The sequence below is a fragment of the Scophthalmus maximus genome, chromosome 14 (assembly GCF_022379125.1).
Source record: "Scophthalmus maximus strain ysfricsl-2021 chromosome 14, ASM2237912v1, whole genome shotgun sequence".
NCBI classification, from domain to species: Eukaryota; Metazoa; Chordata; class Actinopteri; order Pleuronectiformes; family Scophthalmidae; genus Scophthalmus; species Scophthalmus maximus.
The window spans coordinates 10,122,191-10,140,203 of NC_061528.1; the positions used below are offsets into that span (position 1 = coordinate 10,122,191).

Here is an 18,013-nt window from a genome sequence, read left to right on the forward strand (position 1 = left end):
AACATAACGTGCTTTCTGGATTGTTTTTTCTCTCTAATTAAATCCGAAGTTTAAATATCTTTATTAAATATTAATCAAAGGACAAAGTTTCAAAGTAAGAGTGATTCCAATGCAACCAATCTAATGTGTGGACTTGTACAATCACGTTTGTTCTCGGCGACACAGAACCAGGTCTGACACATTAAGAATCCAAACGTAACTGGACAGATGTCACTTTGCTTTTTAGTAACACAATTTGAACATTACACATCCACAAACGTACTTGGTTTTTACAGACATTTGGAGTAAACACGTTCTACCACTAAATGCGGCGCATTTCTTTTCCTCCACACCCCGACCTTGAATGTGGACGCAGCCACAGAGAACAAAATGTAACGTTGCTTTTTTAACAAGACTTACAATAAAAAAATATTTTGGTGGGGGCGGGGGGACATGCAGCTATAATATATTTTCAATAATATTTTTTGTTTAACTTCTATCCGTCGGTAAACATGAACTTGACTGTTTGCTTCCACATAAGGCCTGCACCACGTGCGCAGGCCATTTTTCTAAAATACACAACTACAGACGAACTATATGCTGTTTAGAGTGGCCTGACATTTGTGTTGGATGAGAGAAAATAAAGATTTCAGGTTTGTTTTTCAGCACCACGGCCCCATCAGGAGTCAGGGCCTCCTCCATGCGCATTTGGAGAATCTGAGGCAAAAATGACCAACTGCGTAAAATCTGTTGGAACTTAATCTGCAATTCATTTTTTTGCATTCCTATTGATAATGCTGAACTCGTGACTTGATAAAACTGAAGCCAGTTGTGTGACTGGAATATAAACACTTTACTCGTATTTATAAATACAGGTCAGTGGCACAAACCAAGAGGGCTCGTGGTGCGCTGCTGCGACACTCATATTTACAACACAACAACATATTATGTGCGCTGCCAAGTCCAAAGGTCATCAGTACGCGGAGAAAGCCTGGTCGCGCATCATGAGTCGTTTCTTCTTCATCCTCCGGTTCTGAAACCAGATCTTCACTTGTTGGTCGCTCAGGTCCAGTCTATTCGACAGCTCCTTGCGCTTCTGTCTGTTGATGAATTCGTTCATCATAAATTCGTTCTCAAGTTCAGCCAGCTGTGGCTTCGTGTAGGGCTTTCTCTTCTTTCGGATCCTCACTTGTGACGAGCACCACGGGGCACCTGGAGGGAGCAGATGCAAGTTTTATACTTTTAAATTAACAACAACTTCAGCAACACTTAGAGTCTCTGAAGGGAAATAACTGCTCCCAGTGGTGCTGCTTATAGTGCTGCTCACACCTTACAAAAATATGGTTTCATAATAGCATAAACACAAGAAGGAACGCCCACTGCATGCATGGGAAAATAAGGGTATTATTACCACGAGCAGCAGCATCATCTATCCGGATATTATAGTATTATTAAAATAATATTGATGCCATAAGATATTTAATCTGACCATAAAACATCCCCATGAACTCACAGGATATCACAGACAAACCACCAGTTCTCTATTTAACAGCATGCACCAATAGATATGGGTTATTACTGACAATAAATAAACAGTAACTGCCATTAAACTAAACATTAAAATCACAAATCAAATCCTTTTGTGGTATTTTAAAAAGAAGATTATAACCAGTAGAAATGATAAGAAAATAATTATCAAAGGCCACTTAACCTTCAGCGTAAGTCGTCCTGGAGCATGTGTTACTCGATGGCGACTGAAGGGGGTCGAGCTCCTGTTTGGTGCCGTTCACGTTCAGCGGGCCTGCTGAATCCGCGTCCGTCCGGGCCGCGGCACCGTGAGACCGGCCGTGCAGATCCGAGTAGCCGCCGTCACTGTGTGCCCCGTGCTCCCCTGTGTAAACTTCATCTCGTCTGCCAGTGCCAGGCTCTTCCGCCTTGAGGTCCGCGTCCTGGAAGCACCGAGCGGGCTCCTCCAAATGCGCCCTGATGTGGCCGACGGACGAGTTGGCGTTCACAGACAACGAGTTGGACAGAAACGGCGGACAGTAGCCCCCGAAGGCGCGGCTCTGTGGCGGCGGTGCTGCCCTGGACGTGCACGAACTTGAGGAAGTCCACGGGAGCGTGCACACCTCTCTCCTGCCGTAAGGGAGCTGATGCAGCCCGGGTATGTGGGCTCCATTGCCGCGCAAGTTGGAGAAATACAACGACTCAGGTGGCGCAAAATTCAACAGAGAACCAACATAGCCGGGATTTAACGGATTCCGCTCGCACATTTCCATGGAGCTTCCCCTCAAACGCGTGTTGCAAGCCTTTTAGCAACTCCTGAAGAATAAAGGCTTGGTAATTGTTGATTTGTTAATACGGCGTCACGTGATATGCAAAATGTGGCGTTCCGCTCCACCCTTGCTCCATACGCTGCAAAGCAAAATACTCCATGAGGAAATATTTTTGGTGTTGGGTGGGTGGGTGGAGGATGAAGTGAAATTCTAACAATCCGTGTAGTGTTCTATATTTACACAGAAAAAAAAAAAAAATGTCAGAAATATCCTAAGAATTATTTGGCTTATGTCAGTTTCAGTGTCACATGAGCACGGGGTTTTATTTTTGGTGCTGTGACAGAAACAATAACAACGTGACTCTGTGGACTTTACCCATAAAGTGGACTACAAAGAAAAATACAGGGACTTAAATGCACCACTGGAGAGTCCCGGGGCAAAGCTTAGTGAAACACAATTATAGAATAGTTTAGGTTATAAATGTTTTTTGCATGGACATAATGAAATATTCAAAATCACAATAAAAAGGGTCTTTAGAACAATGTGTAGGCTCCAACGCATTTGCATACTACACACAACTTGATCACAGTCGTAAAAACCCCCCTTTTTTTCCCCACTGCAACATTACAAGCTTCACACGTCGGACATCCACTGCTTTTCTTTATCAGAGCACACTGGAGCCCTGGAGGTGTGCACTGTTCCTGCGGCCCCTCCCTTGTTAACAATGCGGCCTTTATATTCGTGCTCGCCCCGAAGCTATAAGAGCTGGGGACAACACATATGATGGAATATCCGCTTCTCGAAAATCCACATCGACATTTAAGGAAGAAAAAAAAAACCTCGCCCATGCAGTGTGAAGCTCCCCGGATTACAGTGACCACAACTCGCTCATAATCCTTTTTTTGAAATCATTATCTTTTAAACCTGGCGTCGGCCGCATGACCTGCAGGTTTCTATACAGACTGACTATGTTAAGGTCATATCTAATATAAACCGTGTATATTGTCTACAAAATAGGAGCTTTACTGTTTTCCGTTGTGAAGAAAATGATCATTACAATCGTAATTTCTCTATCTCTCTCTCTCGCTCGCTCTCTCTAAAATCATCTGCATGGCGGCAGCTACTGAACGGCCGAGAATTTCCTGTCAAACGTGTTGCACCTTAGAATAAAGGTTCGGGTAACAAGGGAGAAAACGACTATCTCACATTGCATAATCATTAAAACTCCAAATGATAATTATCAAAAACTACTACACGCACAAAAATAATAATCCAAGTCCAAGTGCATTTCACCGACACTGTTCAGTTTTACTACATACGATCCTGTGGCGATCTAACAATGTACCTGGTCAAGTGTTTAACTGCCTGTTCTATAATAATATAATAATATTCCAATTAATTAGGTTAGATATTAGACTCATTTTGTTTGTTTCATTTACACACAGAGAAAGTATGGCGTGTGCCTGTGTGTGTGTGTGTGTGTGTGTGTGTGTGTGTGTGTGTGTGTGTGTGTGTCACTGAGTAATTCTGTAAGTAACACATGGCACGAGATTTCTTACGTCATCCAGCCTCAAACAGGCTTATTTTGTTCATTTATGGTGAGAAAACATAAAACATAAAATCCACCAACCACTACGGATGAAACCGAGGTTTTAGATTAACAGGATTGGGGTTTGAACCAGGCAAGATTCTCAAAAAATACCCAAAAGAAAATCACTATTAAAGCTACAATTTGAGCTGTTGCGGCTGTAATCCAACAGGGGGCAGTACAGATTTATATACATGCCTCCCTCCTGCCATACTGTCCTCACTCTTCAATGTTTGTCAGTTAAGCTTAATTCTGCCGATAATAATTCTCAGAAGTTTCAGTCATCACTGGAGCTGTGTAGATTCACAGCTTACAGATAAAAATACATCTGGGGCAGACCGAGGAAGCACGTGATGATGAAATGACCTCTAACAACAACATCGGCCGTCAAGGTTACAACAAGGAGGCTAAAACCAACCGAGAAACATGTTTGTGTTGCTTCATCGAGTCTCATCATGTTTGAAAATAAGAAAACATAACACAAAGCAGTTGGAGAGAAGAAGGAAAGAACAGTGCAACAGACTGGTATTTTAAATATGGTGACGACAGAACCAGTAGTAACCAGTAGTAATCACCCAATACTGTTTCAGCCAAAACTTGAATTCGCATCTCCCTCTGGCCCATATATTAATAAAAATGAGATGTATCCATGACGATATGACTGAAAAAAGGTCAAGTTTCAAGATATGGCTCAATTTCTGGCATTGTCCTTTCTTGCAATGGTGAAGAATATATAATTTTTTTTAATTACTGTATCCAGATCCGGATCCTTCCCAAAAAAACTGTTACCACGGGCAAGAACTATCTTTGATCATATTTTCATGCAAATGCGTCAATAACTTTTCGAGTCATCCCGCTAAACAATCAAGAATCTAAAACGAATCAGAAAAGCTGCTGAGGAGAGTGTTTGTATCTGAAATATTTTACTGCAAAACCCATACATTTAATACTGAGAATGGAAAATAAAAACAAAGACAACCGTATTTCCTGTGGAGAGACAACATAGGAAAACTACTCTACAGGAGTTTTAAATAATAAATACTATTTGGATTTGCTACTAATATTAGAAAGTCTTTTTTGAGGTTATATTTAAACGTTTGTATCATGCGTTTTTAATACTGCGAGATAGAAACATGTCCAAATCACTTGTGGCTCCTAAAGTTCGACACCCAGAGCATTATGAATAAAATTTGATTATTCCTTTAAAATTACATTAGAAAACTTGCGACATGTTGACTTAAAACTTAAAAGGGGAAAAAACACAAATTTTCCAGCGTAAACATATGTACGTTAATATGTTTTTTGACAAATTACCTCTGTAGGTCATTTTATTAATAATAATAATACAAATGCTCACAAAATTTCCCCAGAACGTGTTGTATTATCCTCCAGCTCCAAGGGCCAAATGGTCAACACATTTTCCCCGAAGAGGAAAATGTTTCTGTTGTAGAAAAAGAAAAATGCAGACGTTTATATTTGTGACACGCAGACTTAAAAAAAAGAAGTTTTTGCAACATCTGCACGAGCCTCGCGTCCCAGAAGCAGACAAACTCTCACAATTAGAAAAAAGGGGACGTTTTAGTGTTGACTTTAAGTGTCTTTTACTGCTCTTCGTCCCTCGTGTTTAGTGTGTCAGAAGCCAAATTGAGGAGCTGCAGTCTGCCTGTCTGTGTTCCCAGGCTCTGTGGAGGAAGCTCTCCGTCGCGTCTATTGTCCTTGGTAATAAACTTGCTGCTACCCTCGTTCAAGTTCTCTGCTCTGAGAAAAAACATGTCGCTGCCTGAATCTCCCCGAGTGTTGATACTCGGCAGATCATCGCGTCAGTGGGAGTCAGAGGGAAGTGTGTTTCACACAGGATGTGAAGCCTCGCGACAGATTTCGGTTCTCCTGGTGCAGACAGGTTTAGAAAGAAAATCTCTCTCATCTGGTGAGTGGGAGATTAATATCAGATTGTTTCCTGGCTCCTGTTCATGTCCATGTGGCGCAAAGGGACCATTTGAACTCCTGGAGGACTTTCGAGCAGATCTCTCAGGTAACAGACTAGAAAACGCTCCTGTACACAGAGGATCTATTTACAAACCAATTTGTGTGCATCGCTTCAACTTCGCTGGCTCGCTTATATATTTCTCAGCGGAGTTTAATTCCTGAAAACCACGAAACTGACTCAAGGAATCCCAAAAGTAAACGACGGCATCGAAACGGAGACATTTTAAATATAAATAAGGTGTGTATACAAAAAAACAACAACTAGAAAACTATCTGAAGCGTCGAACTGTGGATTGAACCTATAGGCCCATCTTTTACACGACTTTAATAACTGTTTTTATTTGGAGTGGAGACGAGAAAGAAACGACATTCAGCTTCACAGCACAAACCACAAAGTGCAAATGTGTTCACGTGGTGGAAAATTACCACATATATCTCGTTAAACAAATAGCAATAGAGACAATTAACACAATAGTCAATCCTGTATATCAACTTTCATTTCAGGAAACATGCGCAAACAGTTTCCACGTGGTTGCAGATTTTTTTTTTTTTCAATGCAGTTATCAGTTTACATAAGGCTCATGTTAAACAATAACAATTTCAATGCAACGCTACTGTCAAATATGGTACCCGAAGTTTCGTAAATGGAGTTTACCCGAGTATATATATTTTTAAATGATATGACGGTTATTCCTGTTAAACTTTGAATGAAAAACTACTGGTCATTTGTAATAACTTACATTGGGCGATTATTGCTCCGTGTTGACTCCTTAGTAAAGTGTTGTACGATACAAAGCAGTTACCACGGTGGGATTATATCAATATTACTTTGTGTCTTTTATCAAGTAAAGTAGAGCATTTTCCAACAATGTGACGCCAAGCTTGTGTTTTTATTATTGTTATTATTTCTTCGATGACAGACTGAGGAAAAAGAAAATGAAATGAAATTAGTGAGTTAAAGTTGGGGGATAAAATCGTCCCGTGTTACAGTAACAGGAGTGATGATTCTTTTTATTATACAAGAGATTCAAAACGATAGAATCTTTAGCTTGGCACGTGACTGTCCCCTTTTATAAAAGCAAAGAGTCGTTAATAAAGACCAACATCTAAATATAACTATGAATAATGACTCTGGGACATTTAACTCGTTGTTGTTTTTACCACTGACCAACTTCTTTTTTCAACTTTAAAGTTCCAACAAAATGTTTTAACAGCTCTGCATCAAAATAGATATTTGAGATGTTTGCAGATCTTACTCTGTCTTTTTGTTATAGAGAGAATGTTTTTTTCGAACATGGTATATGGGCCTAAAGGTGACGACAGAAAACTGTGCTGGTCCCTGACTCCTGTTGTTCAGTTGTTCAGTTGTTTGCATTTACATCAAGGCGCCACTAGATGGCGTTCTTAGTTAAGGAAAGAAGCCTGCAGACAAGCAAAGGCCAACTTGTGAACTGTCATGATATTGGCACAAAGCAACAGCTTAACTGAAGTCAAGGTTATTTTTTAAAGCATGAAATTGTGCTGCACAATAAATAGAAGCAAAGATAAGTATAAGACAGATGAATATTGATAAGAATAACTTATTCTACAAAAACACTGATCCTCAGACACAAGGTGTTACAAAACCCATCTGGCATGGGACTTCTTTCAAACCATAATGGGTCTTCATGAACCTGCTTTCAGAATAAACCTCTGCAGTTTAACTCCAGGTAACATTTTTCATGAGTCCCCTGGGTATGTTGTTTATTTATCGTAGTCATCTGCAGTTGTTAAATTGTAAAGGAACAATTTCCTGAATGACCTCACTGTCGGAGGAGGACAAAATCTAACTCAGTTGGTATCAATCTGCATGAGCACAAAACAATGATGCAGTTGGACAGAAGTGAAAGCAGATGGCCATCCTAAGGGATTCGTGCACTCAGCAAGTCCCACCATCACAGAATTATTTTTTTTTTTAAATAAATCAATAAGCACACTTAGCATCTGTTTTACTAAATGGAATAAGAAAGGGAAAAATTAATTGTCTTCCCTCACTGTCTAATTCATGTTCATCTCTGATTTGCAGTTATTTCACAGATTGAATGACAACAGAGCAGCACCGGATCAGTTCACTCCAGCATAGTGTTCATGGCAGCTCATACCAAATTCAAAGCTGCTGCAGCAGCGTACACCATTAACAGTGGGCTCAGCACCCACCAAACACTTCATCGCAGCACATGGACATCTGCTCACAGTATACTACAGTTACTTAGATAAACCCCTCTTTACAACTGCGGTTAGAAGAAAAGAATCTCACTAATGCACAACACGTCAGAGCTTCAGGTGGGCGGACCACAACGTGCAGTTCCACGCCTGTCAGCAAAGAACAGAAATGTGAGGCTGTGGTGGATACCGGCTAAACAAGAACTGGACTAGTTGAAGATTAGGAATACGTAGCCTGGTCTGATGACATATTTCTGCTGAGGCAGGCAGCTTTTTTAAAATCCCAACAAGTTATTTTGATGCAATGAAACTCCAATTAATTGTCAAAAGTACAATTATTCAGTCATTTCCCCATGAATAATCCTTTAATGCCAAGAACAGATCTGAATCCAGTAGAAAAACTGTGCGATGTGGTACAAACGAGAGATTCACAGCATAGATGTGCAGATGATAAATTTCAGATCATTTCCAACATCTTGTTGAATCCACGCCACGACGAACTGAGGCCGTTTTGACTGCAAAGTGAGGCCCTACAAGTATCACACTGTCAGAACTGGACATTAATAAACAGAAATATATAGGCTGTGCACCAACGCTGCATGAAACAATACAAGGAAATTATTGCATGTAGTAGCTTAAAAATGTCCTCCTGAGAAAATGTACATACAGGAAGTCGGTTCTTTTCAAAGTAAGATTGCTCATTTACATGAAAAGAATGAAAAAAATAAAGACAGACATTGCTATTATATTCAATTAGCTCTTAGCCTTAAACTATATTTAACCAATCTTGGTACATTTAGAGATGATGGCCTATTTTATGCGTAATCAAATATTTAAAATTATAATCAGTTACTGATGAGCAATTGGAATACAGACCTCGAGTTTTGGGAATCTACAATACAGGTTAGATTTCTTTTGAACCAATGATTTATTTGGCAATAGGTTTACTGTGCAGCATTTAAGATGAATTATCAATCCTCAGGCCTCCATGTAATCATCGCTAAATTTCAATGAATAAAGTGCAAGATCATATCGGATCAGCAACAATTTTGCTCTGTCAAATGCAAGAAACATTTCAACCAGGGCAGCAAGGGCCGCCGCCACCACCTCTGACCAGCTGTGCCACAAAAAGATGTTAAAGCTTATAAAGACATTTGCTTGACTAACAGGTGTCTCATCCGATTCAAGTCAAGGTTGCAGCTTGTTTGTTGCACCCCAGCTCCACATAGGCTATACCTCCTCTTTAGCCCACAATTGGATTAGCTAATGCCACCCAACAGTGGATGCTATTATGAATATAACATTATCATGCTTACATTTTTATGCCGCCCCCTGTTGATTTGCTTGGCATGTGCATAATCTTGAGAATACTGATTTTATACCAGTCACTTCATTCGTTTTAGACCGTCTTGCCAATGGATGACTGTTAGAAATTAGCTGAATGTCAAACACTTACAAGTTTACAGAAATGTTGATTAATGCGTGTTAAAAAATATATTTTTTAAATGTACTATTGTCCTTTGGATCAACACTTTGCTGTGAAATTGCCAGCTTTACAGCTGGTTGTGTTTTATATCAACTTTTAGGGATTAAAATACAGAAGAAAAAATGTTTTCATACATTTTACAGTGTAGTTGTATTTTACAATAAAAACCAATATGAACAACATTGGTCCTTTGGGTGTTGATCAAATAGTTTTCAATTAGTCAGAAGCTAGTTTGTTAATTTTATTAGCCTATACTAGGAACAAACTACAACTGCTGCAAGAGAGAAATGCCTAGTGGGAACAGTGAAACGTAACAAACCTTGTCATTCCTTCTCTTTTCAACCTCCCTCCAGTTTAAATATCTCAATCTGCAGCCTTAACTGCCTCTGAGTGAGGAGACAAGTCATTTGAAAATAACCCCAGAAACTATTCACCCTCACCCCACTGCAGGTTCAGATATTTGCTAGGGTGCAACTCAACACTTCATTGGAAGAGCATATAATGCATCCCTGACATGAATCAGCCTGAGGGCCACTTGAAGTAACCCACATGAAACACTTTATGCCCAAGTATATTTGTATCAGAAGAGAGGGAACGACTCCAGCACTGACATGCTGTGTGTGTGATGGTTGGTCCAGGATTTGAGTTACTAAAATCCCAAAAAGAAGAAAAAGTAGTATTACTCCGACACCAACAGACCTCTCGTTCCTGTCAGTGAACCTCAGGTGTAACTAATAACATTATACAAGTGTCCCAGGGCAGAGTGACGGCGAGCCTGAAACTGAAGCAGAGAAGTAAAACCCAACCATCATTCAGTTTATAATTTACACCTGTGCTTTTTATAACCGTGACTCAAATATCATCTGTAATTATGTCTTTTTTTCAATAGGGAAATCATGAATTTGAACAAGCTATAACTAGAAGCAGAAAAGACAACAATGCTGATATTGTTCTCCTGTGTTGAAATTGCCCTTTGAAATAAATACATGCTTACAAGACATCACTTGATATCTCGAGTTGGGACCAAGCTGCCAATGCAAAGACAAGATTAACACACGAGCTGAGCAGAAACGTGAGATTTTGACTATGGCACTCCGGAAGTCAAAGTTATATTACCAAAAGACTAACATTATGCAACTCATAAACACTCGTGGAGAATGATTATCCCTGAAGAGGAAGCCCTATTCATAGACAGACTCATCAGCTGCACAATTAATCCAGTACATGTATGCAAATTACCTAATTATATAAAATGTAAATTCCCAAAGCTCTTAGAGCAGAGAATACAATGTCTCACTTGAATATATATAAATATTTTTTTTATTCAAAAAAACAAAAGGAAACTGTTTCCACAAACAAACTGAGGGGTGCATTTAACTTCAGTATTATATTGTGATTTTTGTATTATTTGGTGTTATTGTGTATAAGCTGTAACACATGATGATTCCCCTTGGTCGCTCCGAATTAGAACATTAGTGGACAAGTATTAAGTGAGCTGAAATGTATTATGATGAACTCCATGGAGTTAGTGGATATTCAAATCTAAGATTCTGTATTGTCTTCTATTCTGCTTCTTTTACTTTGATTTTAACTACAGCTTCCCTAAAAAAAAGGACAGAAAGAGAATGAGGCTCTCGACTGAACAGCAGCTCCTTAAAAAAAATTTATAAATTCAGCTGCCTTATTAAAGAATATACATAATTTCATCTATTCATCTTCATATACACTTATTTTCCCGCGGAGCTGTAGCTACACTCAGTGCTCAGGTCAGACACAAGTCAGGACATCAGGTGAAGCCCCATACCCCTTCAGCAGCCCATTAAAATCCTGCAGGGGGCGCCAGAGGACGCGCAGAGGCTCGTCTGACGGCGCCGCTGCTACAGTCATTTCACATTGAGAGAGCACGAGTCCGTGGGTGTTATGTCTTTACATATCGAGCCTCGGTTACAATTAATCGGCTCCATAAACACGTACCAGTTATTTCCGATAACTACCAAAATTACCACGCAGCGAACAGTGCTTATGACACAGTGACGGGAAATTATTTCTTTGTAATATTTTCCAAAAAGAAAAAAAAAGATTGTTAAAAAAATATAATATTAAGTATAAGCTCTGGAATCTGAAAAAGCTTAATTCGTTTGAATTCAAAGTCAGTCGAATAAAGAAGAAACTATTAAATATCACCTTTAACATTCTTGAACAGTAACAACCACTGTTGAATTTAAAAGGGATTACTGACATGTTTCAGTTACTTTAAAAGAAGATTAAATATTTACACATATTTCTACATGCATTAGAAAATTCATAACTGTGTGCTGTCGTCTGGAAATGTGTTATAATGCTCGAATTATCACCACATCAAAATGTGTTTTTGACGAATAAAGACCTGAGTGGAACAAAAAGAAAAGAAAATGAAATTATAAAAACTGCACACAAACAAATATCAATCCCCAAAAATCTAAAAAAAGTATAAAGGCTACTTTAGCTCTTTTGTCCTAAACTTGCATGTTTATGTTAAAGGTGCTTCACATACTGATTAAATCGCAGAAATGGTGAAAAAAAATAAAAAGCTATAAGAGGAATAAATAAAAAAAGTGAAAGATTAGAGAGGGGCAGAGGGCGAACAGAGGGGAGGCAAACAATAGAGAATCAAAGCATAATAATATTCCTAAATGAAGAGGGAAATGTTGCAGCGCTCATTTTATTAATCAGACTGTCAATTTCACCCAAGAGGCCAAACCCAAGAGCAATCTGCAACAGACTGAGATCAACCCAGGGACACGCACCTCGCTGCTCACTCCTCTCTTCCCCTCCACTTGGATATTATTCGTCTGACCGAAGGCCGCCTCCATCATCAAGTGACAGCCCTCTCCTGTTTATTTGCTTATAAACCTGTTACAATAAATGATCATTGGAGCAACGTCAGCCGAGCATTTTAACAACGAGCAGCAAACCCACTTTTTTGATGAATGACATTTCGCCGCTGCGGGGAGGAAGGATGCTCGGCTCATCGTGAGCAGTCGCTCGTCGATTGCATTCAGATTCTTCCAATTTTGGGGCGTCTTGCTTATAAAAAGACAGTTATTTAGAGACAGTTGCTGAGTTGCATGCGGATTTAGCTCCGACACAACTCATTGGTGCTCCAGCCCCCTGGACAAGTGTTGTGTGTTTTTGTGTGTGTGTGTGTGTGTGTGTGTGTGTTGTGTGTGTTGTGTGTGTGTGTGTTCTTTTTTTTTTTCCCCTCCTCCTCCTCCTCCTCCTCCTCTCTCTTCCTCCTCGTGTTGCACAGCTTAATGATGGAGAGGATAAGAAAAGAGATGATATTGATGGAGAGAGGTCTGCACAGTCCCGTCTCAGGGAAGAGACTCGCAGACACGCCGGGAAATTCAGTGCTGGAGGCCCTTGAGAACTCCCAGCACGGCGGACGGCTGAGCCCGAGAATAACTTCGGCTTCCCTGCACGGAAATCTGGGGGACATCCCGACCAAGGGCAAGTTTGAAATTGACAGTCTTTTCGGCACGCACCACGGCGACAACACCTCTCCGGCGGACATCTCATCGTCAGAGAGCCGGAAGAAAATGAGCATCTACTCCGAAGTTTCGCAAGAATCCGACATCAACAGCGATGTGGAGGTGGGATGCCCCGCGCACCGCTCCCCGAGCCAACACAAGGAAAACAACAAAGGTAGGATTTCACTCGTTTCCCTGGCTTTATATATCTATATATTTTTTTTGTTATGTTAGGGAGCGGATATTATCGTAATCATCATATTATTATTGCTATATTTATATTATTACTATTATAACTATTATTATTATTATTATTATTATTATTGTTATCATTTATTATAATTATTATTTTTTATCATTACACTACTCACTCTCGCAATCTCAAGATAGAAATTGAACGAAATTATCATCATTATTGTTGATATTATTATGTAATAATGGCTAAAAAACATTCTTTTCATAAAAATACATCGACTGACATCTTAAAATAGCCGCATTCGATTTATCTTTATTTATATTAAGCCTGACAAATATACTGCAGGCCGTGACATGAGCATATTATTACAATGTTGTCAACATCAATGACGTTTTTGGTTTTTTTTCTTCTATTTTTTTTTTTAGGTTTTTCAGACAGTAATTCCGGGTCGTCCAACACGAGCTCAAACTCCCTCTCGAACATGAACGGCAATTTATCGGGGGGATCGAACAACTCCAACAGCGACCAGGTCAGGAGGTACCGGACCGCCTTCACCCGGGAACAGATCGGACGACTGGAGAAGGAGTTTTACCGGGAAAATTACGTGTCGAGACCGAGGAGATGCGAGTTGGCCGCAGCGCTGAATCTGCCCGAAACTACTATTAAGGTACAGGCTGCAGATGAATCTTCATCACTCATGTCAACCGTGTCCTGGTGTGTGTGCGTGTGCATGGAGAAACAAATGGTGCAGGTGTAGAAAAAAGGAAGAAAAAGAAGCATTTGATAATAATCACACTGGGAAAATATAATCAAGGTTATCACTTCTGCTCATGAAATGATGCATTGTGATGTTGTTTAAATTGTGCACAGAATAATGATTTTTTTTTCCTGTTGGTCACCCCAATTGAATGACAATCAATTATCCTGTTATGCATCGGCAACAAATAATTCATAGACTAAATGCTACTTATGTAAAAAAAAAACATTTTTTTACTGCAAAATACAAAATATTTTACTGACTGCTGTTAATGTTTAGATTTGAACTCAAGTTGCATGTGAGAACAGATGGTTTTTATGTAACATGGTGAGAGAATGTATTAGATATGTGTGATACCAGTGCAGGGCTGAGTGTGTGAGTGTGTAAGTGTGAGAGTGGGAGAGTGGGAGTGTGTGTGTGCTGAGCAGACGCTGAGCCTCGCTTCAGGTCTGTTTAGAGCTCGGACACAACATGGCAGCTTCAATATGGGCCTTGTTCTGACTCTGTGTGCAGGTGTGGTTCCAGAACAGGAGGATGAAGGATAAAAGGCAGCGCTTGGCGATGTCCTGGCCTCATCCGGCAGACCCCAGCTTCTACACTTACATGATGACGCACGCGGCCGCTACAGGAAGTCTACCTTACCCTTTCCACTCGCACATGCCTCTACACTACTACCCGCACGTCGGTGTCACGGCGGCAGCGGCGGCCGCCGCCGCAAGCGGCGCCGCCTCGTCACCTTTCGCCACGTCCATCCGGCCCCTCGACACCTTCCGAGCGCTCTCCCACCCTTACTCGCGGCCGGAGCTCCTCTGCAGCTTCAGGCACCCGGGACTCTACCAGTCGCCCGCGGGCCTCAACAGCTCCGCGGCGGCGTCGGCGGCTGCGGCGGCCGCGGCGGCGGCGGCGGCGGTGAGCGCGCCGTCGGCCGCCGGGCCCTGCTCGTGCCTGAGCTGCCACAGCAGCCAGGCGGCGAGCGCGCTGGGCGCCAGGAGCGCCAGCGCGGACTTCACCTGCACAGCCTCGGGGCAAAGATCCGAGAGTGGATTTTTGCCATATTCTGCCGCAGTTCTCAGCAAGACGTCAGTCCCGTCACCGGACCAACGAGAAGAAACTTCACTCAACAGATAACTCGTCACGCAAGCCCCACGCGTCCGTTTCTTATTTCTGCTCTCTAGTCCTACTTTAGGGAATAGGCCTCCTTTAAATGTCCCACCCGGGTAAAAGCATTCCTTTACTTAGGCAGCGTTGTAAACACAAACACACACCGAGATTCATTTCTAAAAAGGTCTGATTCAAGATCAACAAACTCTTTGTAATGAAAAAGACACGATGCAACGAAATTTTTTGCAACTCATACAAAGACTTTTCTAAAAGCCTTGTGCCATTGTGTTTGTGCCAGTAGACCAATTTTTTTAATGGACTGTGCTGGATTTGGGAGGGAAAAACACAGATGCCATTTCAATTGGATGCATTTGTTTCTCTACATTTACCAGAAATATTGATAAGGAAACTGAGACAAATTCAAATATTTCTGCGACTCAAACATCCAACGTGACAAATCCAGCCTGGCTACATCTCTGACTCCTCTGGTTTCAGAAGACACAAACGTGGGCTAATCATACCATCTAAATTTAGAGAGCAGAAGCTCCTGCTTTCCTCTGCCCAGCAGCAGATCTTTCTTCACTATAGGCCTAATAGACTGTGATTTTTTTGGCAGCAATAGCGTCTCCGACACCCAGCCCCTGCTCTGTGGGGACACCCCTAATCAGCTGGAGGGTGCACATACTTTTTTGCAGCGCGTCTTTCGTGTCAATTTTTATGTTAATAACGAGAGGATCATGACAAAAATTGCCAATCATGTACCATAGATGGAGCTTCTTTGAATACACGACTGCAAGGAAAGTTCCTCGTTCGGAGACCCGCTGTCAAGTGCTAACAACCCGCGGAGGGAAGTCGTTAGACATACAAAAGACCGGGAACGAGGCGACAGTCCTGGTACACACAATGCACTGTATAAAGATAATATCTGACACGTGGAAGGTTTAAAAAAAATTATATACATACACACACAAGATGCCTGTAAAAGGGCCTCTCAAAATTCGTTTGCTGATGGGAAATATACCTCGATACACACAAACACACACCACCCTCCTTATTTACATTGCTGAAGCTCATTATAGCAAATCCAGTATCTTCAAAAAGGTGTGTAAATCCCCGTAGGACCTCTCTCTCTCTCACACACGCGCGGGCGCGCGCGCGCGCACACACACACACACACACACACACACACACACACACATACACACACACACACACACACACACACACACAGTAATGGGACTGAGCGAGGCGAAAAGTTCAGATGAAAACAGCCTGGCTTCACAATCTGTCTGCGCCTGTAAAATGGCTATGTGCTATTTGATTCGTTCCTGTTGGGACATCACCAATATGTTGATTATAAAACATGTGAACTGTAAATCGTGAAAAGTAAATATTTTGCAAATATCATGGATAGTCCTACTGTTAGAGCTGAAAACTGAATATTTGATCGCCCTGGGGGACAAAAAAGCTTCATGAACTGTGGATGGTAGGCTATTTTTGAACACCTTTTCTTTATTTTTTAATGATTCTTATTATTTATTTTTGTGTGACTTGCTGAATGTTTTTAATGTCAAAACACTGGATGTACCACGCTAATAGCCTACACAAATTGGCCTGTGAACTAACCAACAGTCCCAAAATTCACGATCATGTATTGTGTGCAAAAGAAAAAAAAATTCAGACTGAATTATGGAGATGGAGAACATTTCTTCATTTTCCACTCAAAGGAGACTTTTTTTTTGAAAGGGCTGACGAACAAGCACGGAAATTAAACGAAGAATGACTATTTGACCTTTGTCCCCCTCCAGTCTCTGTTATAACTCTATATCTCTGTATTTAAAATTTCAATGACTGTATGAATTTAAATATTTTAACTTGAAAAAATGTGCAATATGAAATGTAAATCATGTTATTTATTGATCGTGTTTGTTCTTGGAAAATAAAAAAAATGTTTACACATTTCGGTTCTTTACATTATTGATATTTGCATTATATATATATATATATATATATATATATATATATATATATATATATATATATATATATATATATATATATATATATACTGTTTTTTAAAATGATTTATTGTTTATTTTTTCTCCGACAGTGAAAAAAAACACAGGCTTATTTAGATCTGTGACACCATTTCTATAGAAAACTCTGTGTAACATTAATTTTAAAAGTACGCGGAAAGCTACGGGGAATATGAGGCCTGCCATCACGGGTCATTCCGGCCCTATAATTTACCATTATTTTTACATTACCTCTAAATGATACAAGCCGATACTGTCGTTAATTGCACTTGGTTAAAATATAGCCTACACCAGAAACGTCCCCACGGGACGTTAAGATAAGTTGCTTTTTTGAACGTCCCCATTATAGAAATAGGATTAGGGCAGCAAATATGGGCGTGATATATCACCGTGTTTCCGTGCTCTTTACTAAAGTGAGGGCTGCAACCCATACAACAAAGGCGCCGAGATAGATGGAGGTGTAAAAAGGAAAAGACAGGAGGCCAGAAAAACACTACCCACAATATCACGATTAGTTTTGTATCCAATGTGCACGACTGAAAAAAGAATTCATCATAATGCCTAACACTGTCTGTCACCTTCGCCGAATGGTTTTTGACAAGAAAATAAATCTTTGGGGTTGTTTAATATATTTTATATTTTCTTTATTTCGGTGCTAATAGAAAAACCAAATTAAACGTCCACCGGCGAGATAGAAATGCAAAGATCGATGATCCTGCCCCTACTGTCCAATCACCCCTACTTAATTGACTGTATTTTCAGGGTAATTGAACTGCTTGTTGTAAATTGAGGATTTTATAGAAACGACATGAAAACTACATTTACTGACATTCATCGCATCTTTGACATTGATTATCTGATCAGCGCTGTGTCACGCTAACCTCCAATTCTTCATTA

At 40.5% G+C, this 18,013-nt stretch overlaps 2 protein-coding genes and 1 long non-coding RNA gene across 3 annotated transcripts in view; 1 reads left to right on the forward strand and 2 right to left on the reverse strand.

The window, feature by feature from the left end:
- The window catches only part of LOC118282665, a 42,625-nt gene that overhangs the window by 20,004 nt on the left and 4,608 nt on the right, over positions 1–18,013 (reverse strand). The window lies entirely within an intron of this gene.
- On the reverse strand, positions 45–2,320 carry hoxd12a (homeobox D12a). Its single transcript, XM_035603938.2, has 2 exons — positions 1,691–2,320; positions 45–1,191 (listed from the first exon to the last, which is right to left on the reverse strand). The coding sequence occupies exons 1-2, from the start codon at positions 2,256–2,258 to the stop codon at positions 953–955; spliced, it is 807 nt and encodes a 268-aa protein (XP_035459831.1). The 5' UTR covers positions 2,259–2,320; the 3' UTR covers positions 45–952.
- Positions 12,185–17,010, forward strand: evx2 (even-skipped homeobox 2). The gene is made up of 3 exons (XM_035603932.2): positions 12,185–13,201; positions 13,648–13,889; positions 14,493–17,010. The coding sequence occupies exons 1-3, from the start codon at positions 12,811–12,813 to the stop codon at positions 15,105–15,107; spliced, it is 1,248 nt and encodes a 415-aa protein (XP_035459825.1). The 5' UTR covers positions 12,185–12,810; the 3' UTR covers positions 15,108–17,010.